This window comes from Chaetodon trifascialis, chromosome 3 (genome assembly GCF_039877785.1).
Source record: "Chaetodon trifascialis isolate fChaTrf1 chromosome 3, fChaTrf1.hap1, whole genome shotgun sequence".
Classification (NCBI taxonomy): domain Eukaryota; kingdom Metazoa; phylum Chordata; class Actinopteri; order Chaetodontiformes; family Chaetodontidae; genus Chaetodon; species Chaetodon trifascialis.
The window spans coordinates 16,805,168-16,822,228 of NC_092058.1; the positions used below are offsets into that span (position 1 = coordinate 16,805,168).

General features: G+C 41.2%; 2 protein-coding genes across 2 annotated transcripts; one reads left to right on the forward strand and one right to left on the reverse strand.

Moving 5' to 3' along the window:
* Nucleotides 1-2,434: 2,434 nt before the first annotated feature.
* On the reverse strand, nt 2,435-8,413 carry LOC139328597 (ADP-ribosylation factor 3). Its single transcript, XM_070958417.1, has 5 exons — nt 8,330-8,413; nt 6,083-6,335; nt 5,882-5,992; nt 5,664-5,788; nt 2,435-4,699 (listed from the first exon to the last, which is right to left on the reverse strand). The coding sequence occupies exons 2-5, from the start codon at nt 6,228-6,230 to the stop codon at nt 4,538-4,540; spliced, it is 546 nt and encodes a 181-aa protein (XP_070814518.1). The 5' UTR covers nt 6,231-6,335; nt 8,330-8,413; the 3' UTR covers nt 2,435-4,537.
* Nucleotides 8,414-12,322: 3,909 nt separating this feature from the next.
* On the forward strand, nt 12,323-16,279 carry fkbp11 (FKBP prolyl isomerase 11). Its single transcript, XM_070959059.1, has 6 exons — nt 12,323-12,906; nt 13,037-13,099; nt 14,850-14,937; nt 15,046-15,079; nt 15,259-15,329; nt 16,027-16,279. Exons 1-6 carry the CDS (start codon nt 12,781-12,783, stop codon nt 16,233-16,235), a joined length of 591 nt encoding a protein of 196 aa, XP_070815160.1. The 5' UTR covers nt 12,323-12,780; the 3' UTR covers nt 16,236-16,279.
* Nucleotides 16,280-17,061: the final 782 nt, after the last annotated feature.

Sequence of the window (17,061 nt, forward strand, 5' to 3'; positions counted from 1 at the left end):
CACACAGAAAGGCCCCGCCTGACCTGGGGATCGAACCGCATAACAAACAGAAATAGCTAAAATAAAAAAACTGAATAAAAAACAGAAATAACATTTGAAAAGCCATAAGTTAAGAAAATGTGAAGGAACATAATTGAATATAATAATCAATTGAGTGACAGCTCTTTCACCACAAGAAAGATGGAGCATTTTACCTTTATTCGAAAGTCATATATGCCTGTTCTTTGGTGACAACATGTAGGTTAAGTGAGTGTAATAACTAACAGTGGCCTGCTAAACACACAACTATGACATGTCAAGCATTGCTCTCAAAACTGCTCTGATTGTCATACATTTAATGAATACTGGAGGAGGTGTCACTCTAACTGTCGTGCTCTCTCCATGGTTCCTTTATCTCTACGGTAAGAACAGGTGAGTCACTTCCTCTTCGCCCAATAACCTGAAAACGTGTCTCTTAAATGAAGAAAGGACCATCTTTATTCCCCTGGGAGAAAAAAAAATCACATCTGTTCTATAACTATCCACTAAAAACAACTAACCCAAAACGAAAACTGTTCACTTTTTTCTTCACTGTATTTGTCACACTTGATCCTCAGGAGCACCTCTGCTGTCTTAACAGTCGGGCTTTGACCCCTCCACTCCTTTATGCTGGTGGCCTGGAAATGCAAGACTGTTTTATTGCTCCATCATTCTGTTGCTGTGTGTTTTTACTGCTGTACGTTGGACTAATTTGAGTTTGAGTTGGGCACAACAGCGTCAGCTAGTTGCTTGACACATATAAGTGTTATTGAATATTTCTTTAAAAATGAAACTGCACAGCAGTTCTTGAACTCTAAAATCTGGTTTGGTTGGAACATCTTATCTCCTGTCATCGTCTTAGTTTGTCCCTTTAGCTTCATGCAAACATCGCCGGCCTGTGAGAGTGGGTGAGCCAGCTGAACTGCTCTGCAGAAACTGGCTCTGCCTGCAGCTCCAGTCTGTCTGTCACACACACACACGTACACACACACACACACACACACACACACACACACACACACACACACACACACACACACACACACACGTAAACTTGGTCTTTTTCTATCTGGACAGGTCTAATCTCATGGAATAATATTATCTGACAGGAAAAGGCCTCCAGTTTACCCGAAGGAGTCATCTTCTTCTTTTCCTCATAGGCATTTGAAATGTGAGGAGCATTCAAAACAAATGGTTAATATTTTACCACCACCAGGAAGTCATTCTCAAAAGTATTTCTTTCCTTTTGGTCCTCTCAGAAGGTAACCTGCCAGAGGAACAGAAGAGGGTCAAGGTAACATAAAAAGATTCACATCAGAAGTCGTTCTGCCAAAAAAACAAAAAAACAAAGGCAGAGTCTTGTTTGCTCTTTTATAACAAAGTAGCACAGGGACCAGTTAACATAGGGAGACACTGCACTGATTTACCCTAAACTTAACCAAAGTATTCACCTTAAAATGTAATGATTTGCATTGTGTTTTGTCCCCACAAAGTGAGTCCTACAATGTGACTGTGGTAAACAGGTAAACATGAAAAACTGGACAGTATATCTGCAAAGTCTGCTGGATCCAATGATCAAGGCTGTACTTAAAATGTGTTTTCAAGGAAGAAATTGCTAAAAAGTTGTGCTTTCAGCTAAGCGAAGTTAATAAATGAAAGGTAAAATTGATAAAATGGACTAAGGTTGCACAAGTTGCAGTCAGGTCATAAGTCCAAACAGCCTTCCCCTCACATAAGTGTGGAGGCATGTAAGTCCTTACAGCATTCTATTTATTTTGATAATTTTTCCATCTTTAATACAAAATGAAAATATGTTTCATTTGAAAACACTTGTATGTCACAGTATGTTCAGCTGTTTCTAAGATTACTCTCCACCACTCCACTTCCTCCTTGTTTAGGGTTCCACAGGCCTGCATGTGCAAATACAATGATAACTACATTCAAACAATTCTTCCTTCAAATATTCATCCATTTATCTTTGTTTTTCAGCTTGGGTCTCAGCAGCAAACAGCAAAGCTGTACCATTTCCATCAGAAATAACATCAGTTCAAAATCATGTTTAGAATGCAGCAATGCTAACCAAATGCATTAAAATCAAGAAGTATCAAAGCTATAAAACAATGTAAAGTATGTTTTTGAACTTTAAAGAGGCTTTGGCATATACAGGACCACAAACAGAAAAATTAGGATTAAAAAGCCCCTGCTTACCTTAATTATAACCTTCAATTATTAAACAGAGACAGCTCTTCAAGCCGCAGAACACATTGATTAAACATACTGTCGCTAAAGACTGCCCTCTAGTGGTAGAAGCTTGTCACAGCAAGAGCTCATCTGTAGTTTCAGTCATTCATCACATGTAGATATGAAATTAAGAAGTCCAGCAGAGACACTCACTCACACTTGATGAGACAGGTCATACAGAAAATGGGTTTATTCGTAATACAGCAGGATTTAGTTTGTCGTCTTACATCACATACAGATGCCTCCTTGCATTCAGCATTGAAACATGGTCTTCACCGTTTTTAAATCTACTTGTGTAACTATAACGGTACAGAATGAATTATCAGAAGTATTTTTTTTTTCTTTTTTTTTGTTCGTACAGATTATCATTGTTTCACAGACACAGTCTACATCAAAGTTTCTTTACACTCCAAAGAAAACCAAAGAAATCTACCACCTAATATGACTCAAGCATACTGGCAAAACAAAAAGACAAAACCTTTGCCTAATCATCCTGAACTGTGGTGCAAAAACCCACCTTTGAGGGCATAGAGAAATAAATCTGTTAAACGATTCTTTCTAGATAAATATATGTGACTTAAAATCAGAAACAAATGAGCTGAGAATAAATCAATTTGAAGGTGTCACTAAATGTAAGGCCACAAAACCCAAATGATCAAACTCATGATTTAACATACTGTAGATGTGGAATATGAACGATGCACTCCTAACTCTGTGGCGTGGATTTACAGCATGTTGTACTGTCACTGGTATTTGAGTATTAGTACCCATGTATGGCACAATGTTTTACTGACAGAAGTCTGTGGATTCTGCTGGTATCGGTGGTGAGGCGGTAACTTGTCTGCTGTGCAGAAGTGAATGAATTGATCTGCTTACCCTGCTTCCTTTCACATGATTATGCTGACACGTCACTGAAATAAAGGAATACGTATGTCAAATATCATTACAGCCATATATAGATTCATCAGCGATATTCACATTCAGTAACACAGACTTATCAGCAACTGAATCATTCCCCGATATGCAACTCTGAGACAAAAACGCACACAGCGAGAGCAACCTGACACAGTTTGAGTACTCACATGGACACACATGAAGGCAGACAAGCAGCAGCTGTGCAGGTCATGTGTGTTGTGTTTATGTGCAGGACAGTTAATCTATATGCTGCTTACACATCAAAAGACCATAAAGCTGACTATGCTGTATTTAGCGCATGTTGAGACCCACACACAGAAATTGGTGGTTCGCGTATTTTCAGCATCCTACTGTAAACAGCACCAGAACACGATAAGGGCAGTTCGAGAAAAACGTACAAACAGCGTCGACATCCATGCAGCTCCGAGGATGAAAAGTATGTAAGACTGTCAACGAGATCTACCAGGATGCATGCAGTTCAGGTAGTCGAGGACGTGTCGAGCGTTTTAAAATATTTAAAAAGGGCGGCTGTGACGCTCCGGGTTGCCACACAGGGAGTAGAAACACGCCACAGATATCAAAAGATTTCCAAAATGAGGCAGTGAGAGGACGTGTGAAGAAGGAAACTCCAATCCTGTCGTCTTTTTTCTGTCTCAGGGAGTTGTTCACGATTTATACTGACGAGGTCGCTTGCACACACAGTATGTGTGCGCGCTCACACACTTTATCTGAGTGTTAAAATGCCTCAGCACTGCTCGCAAATTAAAAGGGAGGACAAACCGTTAAAGTGAACTATTAGGCTGTGATTGTTCTCAAACATGGCTCTGTTACCCCTGCAGGAAAGGAAAAACAAACAGGAAGTGCAACTGACATAGAACAGTTCTTCGAATGGACGACTGACAGGTGAAACACATACATCAACAAAAAGTCATATCGGACTCAAAGCTGAATCGGTGGAGTCGCGCATGACCTGGTACAGCACCTAGAGACTAACATACAGTACAATGCACCTAAGGACAAGAGGTGGACACAGGAAAAGCAAGTGTCTGCTGTGATTGCTTACGGTTAGTGTGCATTCTTGTGTGTGTGTGTGTGTGTGTGTGTGTGTGTGTGTGTGTGTGTGTGTGTGTGTGTGTGTGAGAGAGAGTGGTTAAATATGAAGTACATGAGAGTTCTCATTAAGCGCTGAAAACTATTGGGAACCTCAACAGACTGAAAACGAAAGCCTAAATCGCCCCCAGACCCAGAATCTTGCTTTTGACCAATCAATCAAATCCCCTGTTCCTAACTGGCGCCCACATTTCCCAAAACAAAAAAAAAGCTGGACGGGTGTGGCTGCTGGCTGCTTTCTCCACTTTTCCTCTTATTTCTTGTTCTTGAGTTGATTGGCCAGCCAATCAAGACCCTCATAGAGGCCGTCACCACTGGTGGCGCAGGTGGCCTGGATGTACCAGTTGCGGTGACGCAGGGAGTGTAAGCCCAACTTGTCTGTGATCTCGGCAGCGTTCATGGCGTTGGGTAAGTCCTGTCAAAGAGAGACAGTTCAGTGAGCAGACAGCAAGTCAAGGACCAGTGGTGAGATGGACAAACCAAACCCTGGCTCTAAAAAGCGTCTGTCTTGTTCTTAGTGGCCACTGTAGGGGATGGTGAGTCGAGGAATGTTCAGTTGGTTGCAATCTACAATCTCACCAATAGATGGTGTTAAATCCCACACACTGGACCTTAAATCAATTCATCAGCCTCTTGGTAATGACGATAATCGTCAGCTGCATGTGTGCATGCAGTGTGTTACACAGAGGAAAATTAAATCGTAAACTTTAAAGGAATAGTTCTACATTTTGAGGAATGCGCTTACACTTTGTTGCAGAGAGCTGGATGATGAAATTGATATGAATATGAAGCTACACTAAGCGGACAGGTATCTTAGCATAAAGACTGAAAATAGACTGAAAACAGAGGGAGACAGTTAGCCTGGTTCTGTCCAAAATTAACAAAACCTGCCTACCAGCACTTCTAAGGGTAATTTATTTATTTAATATGTGTAAAAACTCTGTAGAGGACTGTAAAAACGGACCATTTTTTGCCAGTTTTCAGTCTAACTGCTAAGCTAACCAGCTGCTGGCGGTACAGAAACTTCATATTTAAGGGGCAGGTGTGAGAGTGATTTCGAACTTTAACTATCTGCATCAAATCAAAATGATAAATAGTTGCTACGTTTTGGGATTTTCTTTTATAGATTTGGGGTCTGATTATTTTAGCATGTAAACTTTAAGCAATCAACTGATCAAACAACAGAAAATTCACAGGCAACAATTTTGATACTGATCAATGTTTCAGTCATTTGTCAAACCTGTTTTTTGTTGGACTAAACAAGAGACTTTAAGGAAGAATTGGGCTTCCTGTATGTGGGCTGGTCCTCCACTACAACCCAGTAAAGTATTAATGTATAGATTTTGTGTATATATACACAGAAAAGGTTGGTTTCTTGCCTGTTTATTGGCAAACACGAGGAGGACTGCATCTCTCAGTTCATCCTCAGCCAGCATCCTCATCAGCTCCTCTCGGGCTTCGTTCACACGCTCTCTGTCATTACTGTCCACCACAAAGATTAGACCTGAAACAGCGAGAAGAACAAAGTAAACACATTATTTTCCTGAAGAGAAAAGGAAAGCATTATCTTTCTAACCCTTTGATTAGCTCTGCTCACCCTGTGTGTTTTGAAAGTAGTGTCTCCAGAGGGGGCGGATCTTGTCCTGCCCACCCACGTCCCAAACAGTGAAGCTGATGTTCTTGTACTCAACCGTCTCCACATTGAACCCTGGAAACAAGAGCAGGGTCATACAACGTGTAAAGCAAACATAGGTGACAACTACTGTTCGACTGTTTACTGTTTTGACTGTGCACATACCAATGGTTGGGATTGTGGTGACTATTTCCCCCAGTTTGAGCTTGTAGAGGATGGTTGTTTTTCCTGCAGCGTCGAGCCCCACCATCAAAATCCTCATCTCCTTCTTCCCTATGAGGCTCTTCAGCAAATTACCGAAAATGTTCCCCATGATTCAGGTGAAGTTATTAAACTTCAGTGTGTGGCTTCAGTCCCAATTCTAGATGCCTTTCTGCTAAATGTCTCTATTCCACCAGGGATAGATTATGAAGGCGGGCTGAAAGGAAACAGAACAAATAACCATTTAGTACTTTTTGTGTGTTGCTACAACCTTCGAAGTTTTACAAAGTGTTCCTGAGCAGCCCTGTTAATACTCTCCTTTCTACAATCATGTGTTCACAAAGTGGTGAACCTCTCCACCCTCGCTTGTGAACGACTGAGACTTTGGAGGATGCCCCTTTCATACCCAATCATGATACTATCACCTGTTACCAATGAACCTGTTTACCTGTGGAATGTTCCAAACAGGTGTTTTTGGAGCGTTCCACATTCCTTTATGCAGTGTCTTTTGGAACTGGAGTGGTGTATTGTGAGAAATAAAGGATGCTGGAATTTGAATAGAATTATTAATATGATGGTGTAAAGACAGCATTATTAACAAGCTAAGCTGTCTGTAAAATGGTTTTGTTAAAGCTCCAGCTCACCTTCTCCTGCCTTTGCCAAAAAAACAAACCAAAAAAAAAAAACACTGCACCACCATGCCAGAAAATCCCACTTCCACATGTACAGCCCAGACAGGTGCAAGCTATGCTAATCGCCCACAGTCATCATCACAGAGAGGGTGAGGGAGATGCATGTCAGTGCCATGACTCCAGGCTGCAGTACAATCTGTTCAGATCCTTCTCGATGCTTTTTTTTCCTCCTTCAAATGTTAGCCTGCAACAATGCCAAGCCCTCAGAGCACATGCAAAATGTCCTACATTACCAAGCCAGCCTGTAACACATTCAGTTAAAGCCCATCACAAAGCCACCTGGACTAACACATGGACAGAAGAAGACATCTCCCAAGCAGCTTGGATTCACAGTGTAGTGGTACATTTAATTCAATTCAATATTCCTTTATTAAATGACAATTACTCTACATACTGCAAGAGGCCAACATGAGACAGGAGTAAAATACAATTCAAGTATCCAAAATATCCAAAATATATGTGCAGAGGAACTGCACATATAACAAGATAATCTAGGTCCACTTATTAGCTTTCTGAGGTTTTGATTCATTTCAATTTTCATTATTTGGAGCACTGAGCCAGGCTGGTATGTTATGATCTACACAGCAAATGTTTTCAACATCTTGTAATAGTAAGAAGAAAAAAATCTACCTGTAAATAATACAGACTGCTGTGTTTGAAATGACATCTTTGGACATGTGCTGTGTCAAAGGGCATAGTGACTGCACATACTCGGAATTATAAACTATGTTTATTAACTGTATTTCACTGAGGGGGGTCAGTTTATATGACATGTATCCTTCTCGTGAGACTGCATCGAGTCAAACATCCCACAACAACAGTGAGGGATTCAGAGAAGGAACAGGCTCAGCAAAGTGAAAAGTAGAAGATGAAATAGAGATAACTAAAGTCGTCAGTGGATGTGGGGCTAACAGCTGCCCTGTCCATGGTGCTGAAGAGGATCACCACACTTAAACTGTCTTGACACCAGCTCCCATCATCCCACAGATGCGTTTCCACGTTTTGATGAGCTCTTAAAATGGTGATTTATGTGGGAGCAGGGCAATGTGCCGGCCTGATAATGATCATTCAGCTCCAGGTTATCCAGGTTACGTTAGCCAGGGATGCTACGGGAGGTAACGGTAGAGCTATCCTGCCGTTATTAGCCATCACCATCGGCCCCGCGCATCTCCCCGCTAAAGAACCGCTGTTCATTTCAGCTACCGGGTTCGTATATTTCCCCATTATCTCGTCTGCTATTAACTCATTTATCAGCCTAGTTTAGCTTTCGGTCGCTGGAGTAATGACATGTAACGGCGGCTAGCGTATCTTCCGTCCCGATCCACCCCATTCATCCATTCGTTCGTCACCTCGGCGGGCATCCTGCTGCCAGCGAGCCGCCCGCCGCTGCTTCAGCCCGGATAACACCGAGCCTACACAACCGCCACATGACAGCCACCATGCACTCCATTATTTCAACAACTGTTGGGACATACGTGAATAATATCGTCTTGGTGGTGGTGCCAGTATTTTCACTTACCTTAGCTGTGTAGCCCTCTATTAAATGTCTCACGGTATTTTCCGGGGGACAACGCAGCAGGAAACGAGATCTCGCGAGAATAGATATCAAAACCACACCGGAATTTTGTTGACAGACGTCCAACAAGGACGTTTGGACAACTAGGTTTGTGTGCAGGTCTGGTAATGATTGGGAACAACGTCAGTCCAGTCTTAGCAAATGCATAATAATAGTTTTATATATAACAAACGGTAGAATGGGCTCTGCACAGGTGAGTGACTTAGGTAGACCTTCTTTTTACTATTGGCCATGACTTAATTTCATGTCTGTTTCTGCCCATTCAGCCCATTCAAGACATTTATATTACTGATTTGATGGACACATCTAAACAAAATGGTGGTCTGGATGTGTAAACACAGCTGTCATAACCTTTTTTTTTTGTACTCTTTAGGACTTGGACACCCCTGGTCCACCAGCACATTTCACTTATTTTGGCTGATTAAACCTCCTCTCAGGACTTGGACTGAACGTATGAAGACGTTTATTGACATCTCCCTCCATCTCCATTTAATCTCCATGTGGAATGTCTTGTTCACACAGGAAAGAATGTGTATAAGCATGTCTCACAAAGATTTTAGAAAGGTTGTTAGCAATTATTTGATTTATCATCCCTCTCTTCACACCCTAGAGTAACAAACAGCTCAGTGACTCGATGGAGGGGTGGGGACTGGTGCCCCATTTTCACTGCAGATGTGTCATAGCAGAAAAACCTGCAGGTAGAGCTAATGGTAACAATAGGTTTACCAGTTTCAGGTTTACTTGCATGGCTCACTGCAACACAAGAGCCATCACAGATGTTGTTAGTTGTTAGTTACCTCTGTTTTTCCTGATATGAATAGTCAACATGTATGCTGTGTACAGCATGCAGTAGATCATAGTATATTTATAAAAAATAAAAAATAAATGAAGTAAAAGTTGCAGGAAAGGTTTGGACAACAGCCATAATACCAAAATGCTGAGAAGCATCATGAACCTCCCTCATTAAAACACTGCAAACCAGCTAAGGAGGTTTTCTGAGAGATGACCAAAAGCTTGCTTCACTGCATTTTAATTAGCCAAATGCTAATTAGCATCAAGTTCAGCAATGATGTGTTAACTGGAAATCACAAGACTAAGAATTTTGAAGTTGTAATAAATCTAATTGCTGCTGAGCCTGGCATCCTGTTATGTAAAGTTCCTGTTGTGTGTGTGAAGTTTTCAGGAAATGGTGCATTGGTCGACAGTATTGCATAATGCTTGTGCAATATTTTCATCCACAGATGGGGAACAAAGTAAAGTTTCTAAATTGAACTACTTGAAATGATAGAAGGAAAAAATACTATGAGAGCATTGCAGTGGGTCATATTCCTAATTTATGATGCATCATACAGACATGTTCTTTTTTACCAGCTATTACCACAGAAAATCCTACTGATAACCTTCATGAATCTTTAGACCTAAAGGCCTTTTGATGCCATATTTAAATGTGACGATGGGGCAAAATCATACATTAAAATAGAAAATACTGTAGTTTTACCAGAATATACTTCCATATCTACTTCTCTGTTTCAAGGGAGGAAGGAGGTTTTATCTTTAGTTTGCGCACAAAGATGAGTCAGTCATTTCTATTTCAGTGCTGCACTGTGACAGTGTTTTAATGTTCCGCTCTTGATCATACACCTCATACAGGGAATCTGTATTTTGTGTAAATTTCCAGCCCTGTAGTTTCATATTTACAGCACATTTACAATGCTTCTGTGGGTATAAATGAATAAACTGCGCAATGCTTGAGTCTGTAAGTAACATGACAGGACACCTAGTACAATTGTTGAACAGCCTAGGTTTGTTTTAGTTAGCACCATCTAACAAAGCTTTACTCCTAGCTCTCACTCCTCTGCATGAAAAACTCTCTATTGTCTAATACATGAGCATGTGGCACTAGTACTGCAATCTGTGCTAGTGATACTTCTGTGATATCCTGCTGGCAAACACAGAACTTGAGACAGTTGGTGATTTAAATGTTTGTAGTTTTGCAGGTCATTGTTGTAAAAAAAGTAGGGGGAAGTAGGAGGCATTTGTGGATGATAACAACACGGTTGACAAAATGAAAAGAACTGAGTCCTCAGGCAAAAACGCCTTCTTCTATCCCATCTTTGATACCAAAGATTTTGGATTATCAGACACATCAATTTGGCATCTATGACTCTTGAGACTGAGAGAGGCGGGAACACTGACACAAGTATGTTTCATATCTGAATGTATTGTACAGAAATGGAGGGGGAGGATATGACTGAAAAATGAGACTCCCTATTTACACTAATTCATAGTCTAGTTTCTTTTCCTCTAAGTTGACAGAACTTAAAGAGAGTCTAGCAACCGCTAACAACCAGCAGTGGACTTGGCTGTCTGAGGGGCCTGGGTGAAAAGAAGGGCACCAGCTTACAGGAAGATGTGATGCATTTATGGTGAAAAAGACCCAAAACCCTGGTAAACTAAACTTGTTTGACAAATTGACTCAGATTTAAGATAAAACTACTGTGCCTCTGTGATAAAAAAAAAACACACAGGGAACTATGGACTGCTTAACCATTTAGAGGCACAAGGCCAACCAACTGCATGTAAGGAAGCCTGAAAGGCTCTGCAGCATGTTTTCTTGCATACTGGGCCACCGTAGAGGGCACTTTATCTCGTTTATTAGGGGGCATGGAAGAGTGCATTTTCACAGTGTTTTCCCAACGAACATCGCCCACCCCTTCCCCTGCTTCATACCTTACTGGCTGACATGTCATGACCCTGTTGACAAGTCGCTGAAGGTTTCTGCCTGACAGGATCTGTAATAGTGCTCATACATCACACTGAAACTAAAAATAAGTGATGAAAGTGAGTCAAACATATATATTTCTCACTCAGACTCAGACACAGCTTTGGTTGCTAATTTATTATTTTGTCCTTGCTTTTCTTAATGGTTTAAAGTGAGCTCATTTGAGAAACTCTGATGTAACGTGTTACAGCAGTCAGAGTGTAGAAACATTTGAAACCAGATCTGATGACACTTGTGGGGTTGTTTGCTTATGCTGCCTGATTGCTGTCAATCAAATCTGATCAAATTGCACCCACACAGTCCTGATGAAGCAGATCAGCGGTGTGTTAAACTCCTGATAAATAATCACTGATGACATTTTTTTCACAATCTTGAACTATTGAACTCTTGTTCTCTATTGAGCCATAAATATTTCATGTTGCAGAAGAAAGGATTTTTGAGAACTGGTTTTGAGCTTTAATACATTTTTTATTGCATATTTCACATGACTTTGCTGGAATGTAACTAATTGCAAATATATTCAAATATTGCAATTAGGTCCAAATTTGAGGTACTTGTTTAGAGTATTTCCATTTTATATAACTTTATACTTCTACTCCACTACCTCTCAAAAGCAAATAGTGTACTTTTTATGCAATTACATTTGTCAGGCGGCTTTAGATACAAGTTACTTATCAGATTATAATTTTTCATACCCTTCCCATCATGTGAAAACCATGCATCTCCAAATGTGGTCATTTTGAACCCAAATGGTTCGGTAAACCTAAGCATGAAGTGTTCCTGTATGGACTGAGGAAATTCACCCACTTCTTAAGATAAATAAACTTTTTTAAAAAACCTGGACCTGCATCTGGATTGTCTCTGTTGTAGGTAAACTACCAAACAGTATACAAAACTAGCCTAAAAGTTAAACATCTACAGCAGTCAAATACAACATCCACATGAATTCAGCAGTATTATTAATCCAAAAATATCAGTATGGTGGTAAAACACTGACAGGGACCATTTTATTTCATTTAGGTGACAGTTCGAGGCCTACACGTTTTCTAAAGGAAGGTTTTGGCTGCAGGACTTTCACTCGTACTGGAGTATTTTCACAGCGTGGTATCATCACTTGCACTTGAATAAAGGAGCTGAATACTCCCTCCACCACTGGCAGTCTCTCGCAGCGGGCTGGTGGGGGACTAGCAGCGACGTGGCGCCTGTGCAGCAGGCTCCCCCCCAGCAGATGTCTGCTCCTCACAGCCCTTCCAGCGCGGAGGAGCAGCGCCGGCACAGGCTGCACAGCACCGCCCCCCAGCGCATCCGCAGAGCGCCGCTTCCGCCTGAGCGCCGCGGCAGCCTGGTGGGATGCTGCCGGAATGTTTGAGGCGGGCTCTTCAGGGAGACCCAGGTGTTGGGACAACGTCCACGGGCCGCTAGTCCTTATCGCTCCAGCTTTATAACACATCAGCATTGCTCGGCGCTGAGCCATTTTGGACATAGGGCGCATGCTGTGCAGCTCGTCTCGCTCTCTCTCTCTCTCTCTCTCTCTCTCTCTCTCTCTCCTCTCTGTCTGGCTGTTTCTCTCTCCGCTGCCGTGTGTAGAAGAAGCCTACGCGGAAGTTGCTGGATGGCAGCTCTTTTCCACAAGTTCACAATGAGGACCAGCGTTTTTCTGCTGCTGCTGCTCGCAGCTCTCACCTGCGGACAGCAGGCAGAAGAAAATGCAATGGAGGATCTGCAGGTGGAGACCTTGGTGAGTGGGACACGCGTATTATAATGTAACACAGTCATACTGCAGTAATACAGCGGCTCCTAACACAATAACACCCACCGGCAAATACATGCAACAGTGTTGGCCTAACAGTTAACTGTTCTGACCCAAGGTGAAGCCCGAAACTTGCTCTGTACTTTCCAAAATGGGAGACACGCTGCAAATCCACTACACGGTAAGACAATTTGAATGATCAACTCCATTTGAAGCGAAGGAGACAATCCTGCCCGCTATGTGTGCGCTTTATTGTCATTTGTGTGGAAAGCGGTCCAGATGATGACGAACGCAGTTGTTGTCTATGTGGCACCGTCTGCCCCAACCATGTGGACGGTGCTGCGCTTTGAACGCCTCACATGGGCAGCAAACAGCGCACAGAAGTGCCCCCCCAGGTTGAACACGGGGCAGATTGCGGTTTAGTGTCTGTCAGTGGGCTTTATTTGGTTTTTCTCTCGTGTGTGAGAAGATCGCCTCTGCTTTTACTATGGAGTGATGGGGCGGTGCAACACGTCAGCAATAACAGCAGCACCCAGACCAGCTCACCCAGGCAGACTGTCTGTGGCCGGACTGGAGGCTTCAGTCCGCACACTTGTTGATATTTTTGAATCTTTGTTTCTTAGATTTGTAGATTTTCCTACAGGCATGCATGCCTTTTCCCATCATATACTTTGGAGGAACAAAAAACAGAACAAAAAAATCTGAATGGGGCGAGAAAAAAAAAAAAAAAACAGAACAAAAGAAAAAGATCCTGACTTCTGTAACTTTCATCCCGCTTTTCTCTCTTTTTACAAACACTTCAATAATATATATGAAATGAAAGCTAGGAAAGATTCTCAACAATACCCACATGTGGCATAACATATAAGAAAAACGAAATGAACGGCCTCTATCAGCATACTCTCTGATGTGTCTGTCTAATATATTTCCAGACGAAATAATGCGTTAATGTTTTTCTTATGTTCTACAAAAAGAGGAAGAACACACGTCACACATGGCTGAAAATACAGTTGCAACTTGAGGCAGGTTACACCTGTCGCTGAAGATATACTGTGTATTTGTCCTGCCAGGGATGCTGGAACATTTTTAATTACATTAGGATAACTGAGTGACCTTGCCAATGGATCTGCCCTAATAAAGCATCAGTTAGCTTAAAGGGTGCTCTCTAATTGATAATTTACCCATAATGATTTAGCTCTTTGTTGAAACAAATCACACAGGTGAGGTAAACTAATACTACTGAACGATATATTGTCCTGTAGAAATAAGATCATTGAAAGTTTCTATGTGCAACGTGTCTTACATGATCAAATGATCATTAAAGGTCTGACAGGACGACACTGCACGATGCTGTGTCTGTAGACAAATGAACATGATGATGATCTGTAAGTTTACTTACACCTAGTCCTTACTTTTACTCTCCAATTTAATGGGAATTGTTATACACTTTTGGAGATACACAAATATGGATTCTTGAGTCAAGAGAGGGATGAGAAAATCGAAGCTGGAGGCAGCTGCCGGTTAGCTTAGCTTAGCTTAGCTTAGCACAAAGAATAAGTAAGCAAAAATTCTCTGTCCAGCACCTGTAAAGCTCACTGATTGACACATTAGATCTTGTTTGTTTAATCTGTAAAGTCACAGTAGATGTTTGTTTGTACAGACATTAGAATGGTAAATCTTTTTTTCGATTGATCAAAAATTTAAATATAGAGATGGTCCACAATTTTTTCAGTATTATTTACACTTTGCGTCTCTATTGCTTTAAAAAAAAATCCTGTCTTCAAACCCACCTGTATAAAGTGTGCACCAAATGCAGAAATTATTCAAACATGAAAAAATTTTAGCAAATTAAGCCGTGAAATCTCTCTCTGTATTTTGCTCTCGTGCCACCATCTCATGTCAAGCCTCACGTTGTGTGTTTCACTGTCCAGGGTAAACTGATGGATGGAAAGGTGATTGACTCCTCTCTATCCATGGACCCTCTTGTTGTCGAGCTGGGGAAGAGGACAGTCATTGCCGGTAAATTGACAGCAAATCCGAAGTGACACTTACTTTGCTTTGCCTGTTGTATGCCAGTTAAATGTGCTCACTTGGCTGATTGACTCACTGTGTGGTTTTTTTTATCAGGTCTGGAGCAAAGCTTGGTTGGCGTGTGTGAAGGGTAAGTGAAAAGTAAAGGTCTATTGGGAAGAAGAAGCTCAGCAATAGATTTACTTTTCTGCAGCGGTGTGTGGTCATGAATTAACTCAAACAGGAATACCACAGTTAATAGTTTTGTGATGGAATCTGAGAAATACTTCCTCAGTGAATGTGTTTTGTTTTTCTCTTTATCTTATTCAGGCAAAAAGTCAAAGCCACTATTCCATCTCACCTTGCATATGGAAAAAAAGGTTACCCTCCTACGATTCCAGGTACTGAGCAATGTTTGCCTTCACTGGGCAACTCCACACAGCTTCACAACTATGGTCACATAAATTAGCACAATCACAGTGAACTTTTGTTTGAACATCAGGCTGGTGTAACTCAGTTTTCTCATTGTCAACCAATGCCATGGCAAGACCAGAATCAACAAGGTGTTAGCCAGTCTTTGAGCATGTTATAACGTACCCTGTTGTACTCCGTCCTGAGCCCACTGGGTCGTATTGAAGACGAAACTCTTTTAATGACTGGCCACAAAGTAAAGCATCTGTAATTTCTGAAAACAGCGAGACACTGCAATTTTAGCGATGTATCTCAAACATTCATTTGGGCCTATTTTTTCGCTGTGGATTAATACACACTAGTGGACATTTACAAGAGCAGGAAGGTGTGTGTGGGAAAAGCTCAAAATATATGACAGTGGCTCACTGATGTGTTTTAAATGTGTGTATTTAATTTATTGTTGGTTTAATTCTTTTCATGAACTTTGTTGACAACAAGACACATAAAGAATGTCACCACTCTTTCCTTTAAATATATGAATACTGACTGAATATTATGTAGTCTTGTGTAACATCTTGTGTTTCATATTCTCATGTATTTACACATGGATGAAAAATGTAATTTAATGAAATTAAATCTCAGTGCCTGAGGTGACAAAACATTGAACATGAACTTGATCTGCCCCAGGTGACGCTGCTCTTGAGTTTGAGGTGGAGGTGGTTTCGCTGACGCAGCAGACGCCATGGCAGAAAATGGTCAACAACGTGTTCCCTCTGGTGTGTTTGGCCCTGGTGCCCACTCTGCTCGGCTTGGTGGGACTTTACCTCTACAAAAAGGCCAACGCTGAGAAGCCAAGCAAAAAGAAGGCAAAGGATAAGAAGATTAAGAAGAAATAAAGGACAAAAGAAAAGAACTATTTAAATAAATTTTTTAAATTCTATTTTGTGTTCATGTCTATTTAGTATTAATAGATGCTCCTGGAATGAAGGTATTTTGAAAATAGTGCAGTTATCTTTTAAGTTCAGTGTTTAGAGTAAGTGTTAAACTATTAGTAGCTACATTAACAGTGATGTCTGCTGTCTATTGGTCCTCGGTCAGTGACAGTGGACTCAGACTTCATGAGCCAAGTGCAGTCTCAGTTCTACCAGAGAAGTTTCAGATTTATGATGTTGTTCATTTATCTGATTGTCTTTATCTAGAAGCAAGTGCAGCGGAAGAACATAATAATAATAAATATCCAAAGAACTTTACAGTTTGCCTCTCACACTGATGGCAGCAAGCTATCATGGTGCTGGTGTGACCAGCGGAAGCAATCTGGGGTCAGTGTCTTACCCAAGGACACTTTCAGTGTGGACAGGAGGAACTGGAGATTGGCAACCCTGGCTCTACCTACTGCAATAAATAAATAAATAAATAAATAAACAAACTTATCACTGAGTACAGATATTCAACTGCAGCTGTGCAACCAGTTAACTGACAAACTGGCTTTCCTCTCTCAGATGGTAGCTCGATTAGAAAAAAACTTTTTGACGGAGGCAGTACAAGCAGAGGCAAAGAGAAAAAAATTACAAAACTTCAACAGGACATTGCGTTAAAGTCCAAGGACACTTTAATGTCATAACAGCCTGCAGAATGTTTCTTTGGGCTTTTGTATGTGAATGTGTTACATTGCAGTTTGTGCAAAGACCTGCTCATTTCTAATCAGGTAAAGGGCAGACAACT